The sequence below is a fragment of the Felis catus genome, chromosome E1 (assembly GCF_018350175.1).
Source record: "Felis catus isolate Fca126 chromosome E1, F.catus_Fca126_mat1.0, whole genome shotgun sequence".
NCBI classification, from domain to species: Eukaryota; Metazoa; Chordata; class Mammalia; order Carnivora; family Felidae; genus Felis; species Felis catus.
In genome coordinates, this window is record NC_058381.1 from 9,295,258 (window position 1) to 9,309,580 (window position 14,323).

General features: G+C 37.4%; 1 protein-coding gene across 8 annotated transcripts in view; it reads left to right on the forward strand.

Moving 5' to 3' along the window:
- Window positions 1–14,098, forward strand: part of ZNF624 (zinc finger protein 624) — a 38,394-nt gene extending 24,296 nt beyond the window's left edge. For all 8 annotated transcript variants that reach the window (XM_045044260.1, XM_045044257.1, XM_045044255.1 and 5 more), the window contains one exon: window positions 8,392–14,098. In XM_045044260.1, the coding sequence (XP_044900195.1) occupies window positions 8,392–10,610 (2,219 nt within the window). In that variant the 3' untranslated portion in view covers window positions 10,611–14,098. The remainder of the gene's footprint in view (window positions 1–8,391) is intronic.
- The last annotated feature ends 225 nt before the right edge of the window (window positions 14,099–14,323 follow it).

The following is a 14,323-nucleotide window of genomic DNA, read 5'->3' on the forward strand; positions in this document are numbered from 1 at the left end:
AGTGGAGATGGAACAAAAGAAATGGATTCTAGTTCACTTGAACATTCATTTTATCATGATGCCGTGCATAACTCACGTATGTGTTACATATGTTCTTTTCAGATGTCAATATTATGTATTTTTTGTTCAACTAAAATATATAGTTTTTTTTTTAATTTTTTTATTATGTTTCTTTATTTTTGAGAGGAAGAGAGAGCCAGCATGAATGGGGGAGGGGCAGAGAGAGAGGGAGACACAGAATGGGAAGTAAGCTCCAGGCTCTGAGCTGTCAGCCCAGAACCTGACGCGGGGCTCGAACCCATGAACCGAGATCATGACCTGAGCCGAAGTCGGACACTCAACCGACTGAGTCACCCAGGCGCCCCAACATATAGTTTTATATGAATTTCAGGTGCACAGTATTATGATTCAGCAATTCCGTACATCTCTTAGTGCTCGTGAAGATACGTGTATTCATAACCCCCTTTATCTATTTCCTCCATCATCCCACTCACCTACCCTCTAGCAACCACCAGTGTGTTCTCTGGGAGTCTGGGAGTTTTTTGCCTCTTTTTTTCTTTATTCATTTGTTTCTTACATCACACAATGAGTGAAATCATATGGTATATGTCTTCCTCTGACTTATTTCACTTAGCATTATACCCTCTGGGTCCATCCGCATTGTTGAAAATGGCAAGATTTCACTTTTTTGATCACTGAGTAATATTGCATTCTATATATACACCACATCTTCTTTATCCATTCATCTATTGATGGACCCTTGGGCTACTTCCATATCTCGGTTATTGTAAATAGTAGTGTAATAAACATAGGGGTGCGTGTATCTTTTCAAATTAGTTTTTTTGTTTTATGTGAGTAAATACCTAGTAGTTGAATTACTGGATCATATGGTATTTCTGTTTTTAATTTTTTTGAGGAACCTCCACACTGTTTTCCATATTAGCTGTACCGGTTTGCATTCTCACCTACAGTGTGTGAGGGTTCCTTTTTCTTCACATCCTCACCAGCATTTGCTATTTATTGTGTTTTTTATTTTAGCTGTTCTGACAGGTGTAAAGTCGTATCTCATTGTGGTTTTAATTTGCATTTCCCTGATGAGTAGTGGTGTTGAGCATTTTTTCATGTGTCTGTTGGCCATCTGGATGTCTTTAGAAAAATATCTCTTCATGTCTTCTGCCCATTTTAAATTACATTATTTGTCTTTTGGGTGTTGAGTTGTATAAGTTCTTTATGTATTTTGGATAGTAGCCCCTTATCAGATAACGTCATTTGTGAATAATCTTCTTCCATTCAGTAAGTTGCCTTTCTGTTTTGTTGGTGGTTTCCTTTGCTATGCAGAAGCTTTTTAGTTTGGTGTATTCCCAGTAGTTTAATTTTGCTTAGATACCCTTGCCTGAGGATACAGATCTAGAAAAATGTTTCTATGCCTGATGTCAGAGAAATCACTGCCTATATTTTCTTCTGGGAATGTTTCGGTTTCAGGCCTCACATTTATGTCTTTAATCCATTTTGAATTTATTTTTTGTGCATGGTGTAAGAAAGTGGTCCCGATTCATTCTTTTGCATGTGGCTGTCCAGTTTTCCCAGCACTGTTTGTTGAAGAGACTGTCTTTTCCCCATTGTATATTCTTGCCTCCTTTGTTATAGATTCATTGACCATACAACCATGGGTTTATTTCTGGACTCTATCCTGTTCCATTGATCTAGGTCTGTTTATGTGCCAGTGACATACTGTTTTGATTACTGCTGTATCGTAATATATTTTGAAATCTGAGATTGAGATACCCCCAGCTCTGTTCTTTTTCAGGATTGCTTTGGCTATTTCTGCTCTTCTGTGGTTCCATACAAATTTTAGGATTATTCTAGTTCTGTGAAATAGGTTGTTGGTATTTTGACAGGGATTACATTGAATCTGTAGATTGCTTTGGGTAGTATAGACATTTTAACAATATTGGCTCTTCCAACCCATGTATCATCTTCAGTTCCTCTCATTAACGTTGACTGTTGAAAATACTATATATTTTTAAAAGAGTGAATGAAAAGTAGACATTGGAGACAGTTTTAGGTGACTCTTTAGAGAAGGATTTCCCCCTCCCCCCATCAAGAGGGAAAGAGAGATGGGGCAGTGGCTACAGGAAAGTGTGGAATGAGGGAAAAAACTCTTGTTTTGTATTTAAGATGGGAGTATTTATGGCATGACTGAGTAATAAGAAAGATACCCTGATGGAGAGGGAGAAATTGACTTTGGAAGACCCAAGGGATCACTGAAGAGTTCACATGTCTGAGGAGGTTAAAGAGGATAAACTCAAGAAAGGAAAAGGAAGGAGGGTTTCACCACTGATAGGCAGAGAGGTCACCTTTCTGTTATAACACTAGGAAAGATGGAGAAGGCAGGCGTAGATAAAAGGTCAAATGGTGGTGAGAAGATCAAGGCATTCGATTTTAATAGGCTCTGAATTCTCAGTAAAATATGAAGCAAGGCCACCAGCTTATAGTGAGGATAAGAAAGAGTTGTAAGAGAGGGAAAGATACATATAAAAAAGCTTAAAATTAAAAACAAAAAGATACATAGATTTCACTAGGGAAGCCACATTGACCTCATGCTTTTATTAGGGAAGGAGTTTAATTATAGTTTCTATTCCTTCTGTAGCTATAGGACTATTAATATTTCCTATTTCTGTTTTAGTAAATTATATGTATCTGGGAATTGATCCATTTACTCTAAAATTTAAATTTATTGGCATACTGTCCTCTCCTTTAAATGTCTATGTGGATCTGAAGTAATGTTTCCCTTTTCATTCCTGATACTGATTTTTTTTTTTAATCTTCTCTCTGTTTTCTTATTCAGTCTGTGTGGAGCCTGATGTGGGGCTCAAACCCACGAACCAGGAGATCATGACCTAAGCCAAAGTGTCCCAATCTTATCTGGCTTTTTTTTTTTTATATTTTTTTAACATTTATTTATTTTTGAGACAGAGACAGAGCATGAATGGGGGGAGGGCCAGAGAGAGAGGGAGACACAGAATCTGAAGCAGGCTCCAGGCTCTGAGCTGTCAGCATAGAGCCTGATGCGGGGCTCGAACTCACGGACCATGAGATCGTGACCTGAGCGAAGTCGGACGCTCAACCGACTGAGCCACCCAGGCGCCCCTCTTATCTGGCTTTTAAAATAACTTTTTTGTGTGTTTGATTTCTATATTATTACTTTCTTCTCTTTATTATTTTTAACCTTTTTAGCATTTAATTTGCTGGTCTTTTTTAACTTCCTGAGTTGGGTACTTATATCGTTGATTTTCAGCCACTCTTTTTTTTTTTTTTTTTTTTTTTAATTTTTTTTTTTCAACGTTTATTTTTGGGACAGAGAGAGACAGAGCATGAATGGGGGAGGGGCAGAGAGAGAGGGAGACACAGAATCGGAAACAGGCTCCAGGCTCTGAGCCATCAGCCCAGAGCCCGACGCGGGGCTCGAACTCACAGACCGCGAGATCGTGACCTGGCTGAAGTCGGACGCTTAACCGACTGCGCCACCCAGGCACCCCAGCCACTCTTTTTTTATAGCTTATTTAAGGCAATCTAGACTGCATCACACCCCATTAAAAGACAAGGGAAAATTCTTCTTGACAACACCAAAAAAAGAAAAGTAGACTGTCGCAACCGGCGCGACAAACACCGAGGTCAGGGTCCTGAGGGTAGGGGAATGCAAGAAAAGAGAAGAGAAGAGAAAGTTTGGGAATAGGAGGGTCCCCTGGGCTGATGGCCCAAGTGACGGCTTTATTGTTGCTGTACACAATCTTTTATAACCAGACTCTTATGGGTTAGGTCATTCTAAGAATAAACAGGTTTCACATAATCGCTGCCAACCAAAACATTTAGTTCTGTGTTTCTTGTGCATTTTCTAGACGGGTCACAAGACCTTGTTGATAAGATTGCTAGCAAAACACAATTCCCATGTTTGTTTCTATCTGACTCGAGGTAGAAAAAGGGAGGTAGCATTACTGCCAATACCTGCAGACCACAGGCTTCAGGAATTAACTCTCTCAGCCTTGACAAGGCTTTCGTATGCCCTTGAAAGTGGGGGAATGGGAGAGGGAATCACCGGGTTGGCTTGAGTCAACGGGGAACATTGCTCGACCCGGTCTCAGCCTGGCACCGGGGCCCGGCCCCCCACAGTAGACTACATCACATCTTTTTTTTTTTTTAATGTAGCAACTTCATAATTATTGAGTTCAAAACATTTGATAATTTCCATTGTGATGTCTTTGTCCCTTGTGCTCTTTAGAAGCATTTTTCTTAATCTTGTACCATCTGGGATTTTCTAGTATTCTTTTTTTTTTTAGGTTTATTTATTTATTTTGAGAGAGAAAGAATGAGTGGGGGAGGAGCAGAGAGGAAGGGAGAGAGACAGAATCCCGAGCAGGCTCCACACTGTCAGCGAGGAACCCAATGCGGGGCTCGAGCCCACAAACCCGTGAGATCATGACCGGAGGCAAAATCAAGAATCAGGCACTCAACCAACTGAACCACCCAGGTGCCCCAGGAAAACAGATTGTTATGAACTTACGCAAAGAACTATAATTGCTATGAAAGAAAGAATACACACTGAGATATCTGAACTCTGGAGTTCAGGGAGTATTCTTGTTACCTTAATTTTCCCTGTGGTCAGAAAACATGCTATGGATGATTTTAGTCTTTATAAGTTTCTTAAAATTTGCGTTACCACACGGCCAATTTTTGAAAACGTTGTATGTGCACTTGGAGAAAATGTGTAGCCTATTGGTACTAAGTGCAGTTTTAGTTATACCAAATATATTATGTTGCTAAAATCTCTGTGCTTACTGATTGTCAGCTTATTCTGTCAGTTATTAAGGTTTTTCAAAGTCTCCCAGTAAGACTGTAAACTTGTCTGTTTCTTATTTTAGTTGCTTTAATTTTTGCTTTATGTATTTTGGAGCTGTCCTGTTAGGTAAACACAAAGTTATAACTGCTACATCCTTCTGTTAAAATGGACCTTTTATCCTCATGAAGTGTCTTTATCTCTGTACTGGTTTTGCCTCATCCTAATATTATTACAGCATCTTTCTTCTGGTTATTGTTTTATCGTATATCATTTTAATTCTGTTCACGGTCATCTTTTATATATCCTTGTATTTTGTTTCTCTGATAAGTAGCAGATTGTTAGATTTTTCTTTTAACCAATCTGACAGTCTGTATCTCTTGGAGTATTTAGTTCCTATACATATAATTCAGTTACGTAATGTTTAAATCTATCATCTAACTGTGCAAGTGTCTTGCACGTTCTGTATTCTTTTTTCCCCCATTCATGCATTTAGATTTATTATCTTATTTTTCTATTTACTTGGTAATTACAAATTTCCAAAATTAGTTATGTAGTGGTTAACTCTGAGATTAAAGCATGCATCCTTCATTCAGCAGTCTAATGTAAATTGTCCTTCTTCCTAAACAACACAAGAATCTTACAACCACTTATTTCATTTAACCTGATTTGTATGTTGTTGAAATTATGTATTTTAACTGTGTCTATATGTCAGATCTCATAAGAGCATTATTAATGTTCTGTTCCGTCAGTGTTCATTTAGATTTGCCTATGTTTTTGCCTATATTTTCTCCTCCTATTTCTCTTCATTTCTGAGCTTGTATCTAGGATTATTTTTCTTCTGTTTAAAGAGTACCCTTTAATATTTTATTTTACCCACATTTTCTTTTTTGTCTAAAAATATCTTCAGTCTTCATTTTTAGATAATAGACTTCTAGGTTGGCATTTACATTCTTTCAGCATTTTGGAAGGTATCATTCCATTGTTTCCTGTCTTACATCGACTCCCTTGACAAGTCAGTCATCTGTCTAATTCAGGAGTCAGTAAACTTTTTTCTGTAAAAGACAAGACAGTAGATATTTTAGGCTTTGGAGAGACATAATACCTCTGTTGCAACTACTCCATTCAGCCATTGTAAGTGCAAAAGCCTCCAAAGACGAAATGTTAACCAAAGAATGTGGTTATATTACACTGAACTTTATTTAGGGACCCTGAAATTTGAAATTCATAATTTAATGTGTCACAATATATTATCCTTTTAATATATTTTTCAACCATTTAAGAATGTTTATTATCTTACTGGCCACACGAAAATGTAGTGGGACAGATTTGCTGTAGTTTGCAACCTCTGATCTGTTGGTGCTCCTTGATAGAACTCTTAAAGTTTTTTGTTTTTAATGTTTATTCATTTTTGAGAGAGAGAGAGAGAGAGCAGGGGAGGGGCAGAGAGAGAGGGAGACACAGAATACAAAGCAGGCTCCAGGCTCTGAGCTGTCATCACAGAGCCTGACATGGGGAACTGCGAGATCTTGACCTGAGCCTAAGTCAGACACTCAACCCGCTGAGCCACCCAAGTGCCCCCAAAATCTTTTAGTTTCCATTATTTTTTCCTTGTATTTCTCCCACTTGGAATTCATTTGGCTTCTTTTTTTTTTCTTTTATTTATTTTTTCAATATATGAAGTTTATTGTCAAATTGGTTTCCATACTTCATTTGGCTTCTAAAATCTATGGCTTGATATTTTTTATTCTGTTTTGGAAAATGCTTCAGCATTATTTCTTTGAATTTGATTTCATCCCATTCTCTCTCACTTCTCTTTCGAGCTTTCTGGGACTCTTTCACATCTGTGATAGACCTTATCACTCTATCCCATGTGTCTCTAATGTCTTTTGAAATTAAGTTTTCAAGTTTTTCATCATTCTGTACTTCAATATGCATATTTTCTACTGACCTGTTTCCCGTTTTGCTAACACTCATGTGTCAAATCTGTGTTTTTCAGCCTATCCTTTGAGTTATTTTCCAGTTCTAGAATCACCATTTGGTTCTTATTTTATACTTTCCAATTATTTGGTGAAATTACTGGTCTTGTCTTATTTTCTTGAATATACTAATCATGACTATTTTGTAAGTTTATGTCTGAGACCCCAACTGTCTGGATTCCTTCTAGATCTGTTTCTTCTCTTGACTTTTTTTCTAATTAGACTTTTGTCTCCTTGTATGCCTATTATTTTTCACTGTCAAGCATTGATGTGAAAACCTATAACAATAATTTGAGGTTCTGGATTGTGTAATCTTTTTTTCATAGAGGATTGTTTGCTTTTGGCAGGCCGCCAGGATCAAGGTTCTAACAGTCCTCAGTTACCTTAATTCAATTAGACATTTAAAAGAGCTGGGTTCTAGAGTTGTCCTCTTTGGTGGCCCTAAACCTAAAACTTGGCCTATTTTGAAAAATATTACACTGCAGGGTGGTGGTCTTACAACTTGTTTGTATATACAATGTAAAATTTTACTATTATATTTCTTTTAAATTTCTAAACGTGGGTGCCTGCATGGCTCAGTGAGTTAAGCGTCAGACTCTTGGTTTCAGCTCAGGTCATAAACTTGCAGTTCATGAGTTTGAGCCCCACGTTGGGCTCTGTGCTGACAGTGCAGAACCTGCTTGGGGTGCTCTCCCTCTCTCTCTGCCCCTCCCCCACTCATGCTCTCTCTCAAAATAAACTTAAGAAAAATTTATACATTTGCAAACTATAAATTTGCAAACTATAAATTTGCAAATTCTATAAATTTGCAAACTCATTTACAGGCAATTTTTTCTCAATGTTTAAAAAAACAAACTGGATCAAAACCTTTTGTGGATAGTTTTTTACTTTAAAACTCAAGGTATAAGTAGTTTTGATCCAATTTTTGACAGACATACAGGAATGTTGTTAAGATATAAAAAGGTTGCAAAACTACCCTCGGTGATAATTATTATCACTATTTAGAATATTAATAGCTATAAATACTAATTTTTACTAACTTACTGTTCAGACTACTTTTTGAAGAATCAGAGTGTCTTTTTCCATAAACATTTGATTAATAAGTACATACAAAGACTTGAATAAGCTGATCTCACATGAAACTTTGAGAAAGCCGTCATACAAAAAAGCTAGCAAACAAAGAATGAAAACAAATAGAAAGTATGGTTGGAAACAACTGCCTGGTTTGTAGAGTAAATGGAAAGAAAGGAAGTAGTCGTGACTATGAAGAATGCTCTATAAATGCTGACTATAAAGGAAATGAGAAAAGAAGTATTTGAGAGGCTTAGATTCTAGGGGGTTACCGTAAATGAATTTGTTTAGCAGGGGAAAAACTCTGAATTTGTTACTTTGGTTCTTGGCTCAACCAGTCTCCCTCAAACCTGTCTCCTCCTTAGAAAATAAGGCCAGTTTGGAAGCAGTTAAAACTTTGTATTCATTATCAGCTCAGCTTTCCCTTTTATTATCCTGTTTACTGAGATCTTCCTAACTTAGGAAATAGAAGTCATTTGATTTGATTTTTATCTTTTTTCCCCCCAGAGCTGGGGACCAAACCTGCAGCCAAGAATGTTGTATCAACAGAAAATACTTCTGAAGATGTATCACAAGAGACCATAAGAGATAAACTCACAGAGAACAGTCTGTGGAACCCCAGCATGGGAGGATTATGGAAATGGAATGAAAGGATATTGAGATTGCAAAATAGTCAGGAAAATCATTTGAGTCAAAGAATAGTTACTCACAAGAAAATTTCCACTGGTCAAAGAGGATTTAGATTTGGATCTATTCTTTTTCCAGAAGCGGGAGTTATCACAGAAGGGCCCCACAGCAAATGCCAAACACGTGAAAGTTTCACTGAGAATTTAGATTTGATTACAGATACCCATCTAGGAAAGAAAATCTGCAAGGATACAGAAGGCAGCAAAGCTGTAAGGCCTACTTCAGAACTTACTTTAGGAAAAAAATACAATAATAAAGAAAAACCCTATAAATGTAGTACCTGTGAAAAGTCCTTTCGTTACAGGTCATTACTCATTCAACATCAGAGAACGCACACTAAAGAAAAACCTTATGAATGTAATGAATGTGGGAAAATGTTCAGCCAGCCTTCATATCTCAGTCAACATAAAAAAATTCATACTGGAGAAAAACCCTATAAGTGTAACGAATGTGGAAAGGCCTTCATTGCTTCTTCGTCACTTATGGTACATCAGAGAATTCATACTAAGGAGAAACCTTATCAGTGCAATGTCTGTGGAAAATCTTTTAGCCAGTGTGCTCGCCTTAATCAACACCAGAGAATTCAAACCGGAGAGAAGCCCTATAAATGTAGCGAATGTGGGAAAGCTTTCAGTGATAAATCAAAACTTGCAAGACATCAGGAGACTCACAATGGAGAGAAACCCTACAAATGCAATGATTGTGGGAAAGCCTTTAGGAATAAGTCCTATCTTAGTGTACATCAGAAGACTCATACTGAAGAGAAACCATATAAATGCAATGAATGTGGGAAATCTTTCAAGAATACCACAATTTTTAATGTTCATCAGAGAATTCATACTGGAGAGAAACCCTTCAGATGTAATGAATGTGGGAAAGCCTATAGAAGTAATTCCAGCCTTATTGTACATATAAGAACTCATACTGGGGAAAAACCTTATGAATGTAATGAATGTGGGAAAGCATTCAATCGTATAGCAAATTTCACAGAACATCAAAGAATTCATACAGGAGAAAAACCCTATAAATGCAACGAATGTGGAAAAGCATTCATTAATTATTCATGCCTTACCGTACACCACAGAATGCATACAGGAGAGAAACCTTATAAATGTAATGAATGTGGAAAGGCCTTCATGCGTTCTTCATCCCTAATTATACATCAGCGGATTCATACTGAAGAAAAACCTTATCTATGTAATGAATGTGGGGAGTCTTTCAGAATAAAATCACACTTAACTGTGCATCAGAGGATTCATACTGGAGAGAAACCGTATAAATGTACTGACTGTGAGAGGGCATTTACCAAAATGGTAAATCTCAAGGAGCATCAGAAAATCCATACTGGAGTGAAACCTTATAAATGCTATGATTGTGAGAAATCTTTCAGGACTAAGTCCTACCTTATCGTACATCAAAGGACCCATACTGGGGAAAAACCATATAAATGTAATGAATGTGAAAAGGCTTTCACTAACACATCGCAACTTACCGTACATCAAAGAAGGCATACTGGAGAAAAACCCTATAAATGTAATGAGTGTGGGAAGGTTTTCACAAGTAACTCAGGCTTTAATACCCATCAGAGAACACATACTGGAGAGAAACCATTTAAATGTAATGACTGTGGGAAAGCATTTAGCCAGATGGTACACGTCACAGAACATCAGAAAATCCATAGTGGAGAGAAACCCTATAAATGCGATGTCTGTGGAAAAGCCTTCAGGAGGGGTTCCTACCTTACAGTGCATTGGAGAACACATACTGGAGAAAAACCCTATACGTGTAAGGAATGTGGAAAAGGTTGTATCACTCTATCACAGCTAACTCTTCATCAGAGAATTCATACTGGGGAAAGGCCCTACAAATGTGAAGAATGTGGAAAAGCCTTCAGAACCAACTCAGATTTTACTGTACATTTGAGGATGCATACTGGAGAAAAACCCTATAAATGTCACGAATGTGGAAAAGCCTTTAGGAGTAGCTCAAGCCTTACTGTACATCAGAGAACCCATCAGAGAGAAACTCAGTTAATATAAAAAGTAACAAACCATTCATCCAGATGTCAGCTCTACAAGGAGAATCTTATAAACTGTGTCTTTTATGAATGTGGGAAAACTTTCAGGAGCAATTCACTAGAAAACACACACTTAAGGGATACTTTATAAACATAAAAATGTGGAAAACTCATATTAAATCTTAGAAGTTACAAGCAAATTCACAGTAGAGAAAAATAGTGGACAAATGAAAGCCTTCACCCAGATTTCATACTTTGTTCACTTAAATTATCTTCAATGAATTGCCTATAATTTTTTACCTATTTTTCTATTGGTTTGTCTTTCTTACAAATCTGGAGGTGCTCTTTATATACTTGAAATATGAATCCTTTGTCATGTGTGTTTGAAAATTTTTTAATCTAGCATTTGTTTTTATGCTTTTTTATATGGTAAAAGAAGTTGCCACATTTTAATTTTTCATAGATATTTATTTTCCTTTTTAGATTAATTTACTCTTTTAGTTAAAAGAGTCTCCTTAATCCCTAGGTTATACATAGTGTTCTAAATTTGTTTCTAAGATTTTGTTAATTTTATATTTTATATTAAAGTCTTTAATCTGTCTGAACTAGATGGCTAGTCATAGAAGAGCAAATTGCCATTAATCTCTGAAAATATTATAAACCTAAGGTAGTACTCAGGGAAATGCAAATTAAAACAACCAATGAGATGTCACCTCCACTAAATGGAGTTGGCAAAAATTAAGAGATCTTTTGGTAGTGGGATTTGGGAAACCATGTACTCTTAACACAAACGGTTATATCGACTTCTGTTTCCACCAGCAGTTAAGCAATATGTATTCAAATATTTTAATAACATTTTAAAATAAAAATACTTTGACCTAGCAGTCTCACTTTGGGGATCTTCCCCACAGAAATAACAGCATCAGTGCGTAAGAATACACATAAGTCAGGATTTTTGTTGAAGTACTGTTTGTAGAGGCAAAGTAGAAAACCAAGTGGAGACTAAGTGAATGCCCATTAATTGGGAAATGGTTGAATAAAGTGTGATATAGCCATTCTATGGAACAGCATGAGTAATTTTTAAAATTAGTTATATCTACACTAGTTGATCTCAAGGTATTTCCACAATTTTTAATAACTAATTGCTTTATTGCAGAGCTTTATGTGTACAGGATTTCATTTTTTGTTAAATGGTCATTCCCATTTATGTATATATGTGTATGTGATGAGCATGGAAACAAGTATATATACTTGGCTGAATATATACCAAGCTGTTAATATTGGTTACCTTGAAGGCAGGGAGAAGAGAAGTAGGGGAAAGGACTAGAAAAAAAACTTTTTTTAATGTAAGTGCAGCATGTATGGTATAAAATTCTATATAAAACTGTATTTGTATGAACTTTTGAGAACTACGAATGAAGGATGGTCTCCAAAAAGTTAGATTGTTTTAGAGTTGGGGGAGTATGCAGTACTTTTTGTCCGATTACTGCACTTCTATGTATTTTATAAGCTTTCCTTCCCAACAAGCATGTGATATTTAACATAAACAGGAAACACCAATTTTACTTGTGAAGGTAATTTACTGGACACCTGTTATGTACCAAGAATTACCCTAATATATTGGCAGGGTAGGGACAGTCAGGAATCTAAGAGCATGGGAATTTGTTCTGATGCTGCATAGATTCCAAACAAGTTACCCAGCACCTCATTACACCCACCGTCTCGGTTTCATTTAGAAGAGGTAGTAATTTCAGACAAATGAGAAACGTACCCAAGAATATCTGGAACTTGTGTTCAGGCTATAAATCAGAAAACTGCAAGCCTCAAGAGAAGCTCCACCTTCAACATGGCACCAAAGAAAAGGCCACAGTGATGAAAAGTTCCATGTACAGCCTCATAGAACATTACATGATGGAATAGAGAGAGGGGAAACAGCCAGACACCCGAGTCCATAAAAAAGGAAGTCTTGGGAGTTCTGGAAATACTAAGAGTCCTGGAACAAAGATGAGAACCAAAAGGCTATGGCCCTGATATCAGAAGGCCATAACAAACCATGGACCTGATACCCAAAAAGGACAAGACATGATGAGCTATACTTCAGTGGAGGCTGAAGAAAAGAGAATCCCGGTACTCCTCCCACAATGTTGGAATATGTATATATCCAATATTGGGGAGGAGATATTGGATAAATGATAGGAGCTACCTCCCATTACAAGTAAATAATTTGACACTGGTTAAAATGACCATTTCTGATTGAATTTTAATAATGGAATTTATGAATTGTTACCAAGAGACATACCTCCTTTGGATGTAATGTATGGGTTTCTGATTGGAAAGTTTAGAGTTACACCTTGACATACTATCCTTAAGAAACCTTGCTGTTAAACAGTTGACATGACTTGATGCCTACTCTGTCAGCTGCTTCTTTCTACCTCCTAACCCTCACCACACATAAAACCCTCTGCCCTGCTTTAGAGCCAAACATTTCAAGAAGAGGAGCATCGTCAGCAGGTTCAAATGACATAACTGAAAAGTGTCCACAGGATTAGGGGACGGAGATGGCACAAGAGCAGTTTCGGGGCACCTGGGTGGCTCAGTCGGTTAAGCGGCCGACTTCAGCTGGGGTCATGATCTCGCGGTCCGTGAGTTCGAGCCCTGCGTCGGGCTCTGCGCTGACAGCTCAGAGCCTGGAGCCTGTTTCAGATTCTGTGTCTCCCTCTCTCTGAACCTCCCCTGTTCATGTTCTGTCTCTCTCTGTCTCAAAAATAAATAAACGTTAAAAAAAATTTAATACAAGAGCAGTTTCAATGGAGAGGTAAGCCTGGTTCTAATGTATGGCAGTATCTCATTATAGGTTGAATTTGCATTTCCTTTATGGCTAATGATGTTGAGTCTCCTTTTAGGTGCTTTTTGAATATCCTCCTTTGAGAAGTGCCTGTTCAAGACTTTTGCCCATCTTGGGAGGCACCTGGATGGCTCAGTTGGTTAAGCGTCTGAGTTCAACTCAGTTCAATGGAGTGCAGCCTGGAGCCTGCTTTGGATTCTGTGTCTCCCTCTTTCTACCCCACCCCCGTTCGTATGCTGTGTCTCTCAAAAATAAACGTTAAAAAAACTTTTTTTAAGACTTTTGCCCATGTTTTAAATTGGGAACTCTGTTCATTTGTAGGATTCTATATTCTGGGTGCAAGGTACCTTTTTTTTAATATTTTTTTGGGGGGAGTGCAAGTGGGGGAGGAGTAGAGCGAGGGGGACAGAGGGTCTGAAGCAGGCTCTGCGCTGACAGACTGACAACAGTCAGCCCAATGTGGGCTTCAAACTTGCAAACCACAAGGTCATGACCTGAGCCGAAGACAGACACTCAACCAACTGAGCCACGCAGGTGCCCCACAAGGTACTTTTTAGATACTTATATCACAAACATCATCTCCAGCTTGCCTTTTCACTCTCCAAATGATGTCCTTCAATGAACAGATGTTTTTAATTTTAATAAAAAATAACCTATTCGTGCTTTTTGTGCCTAGTTTAAGAAATCTTTTCGTAATCCACGGTCACAAAAGATATTTTCCTACATTTTCTTCTACATTTCTACTATTTTACTTTTAATTTTTAGGTCTCCAATCCATTTGAAGTTAATTTTTATGTGTGGTCTGGGGTAGAGGTCAAATTAATATTTTCCATACAAATATACAACGTATTCAACATCATTTATTGAAAAGACATTCTCTCCTCCCCCTC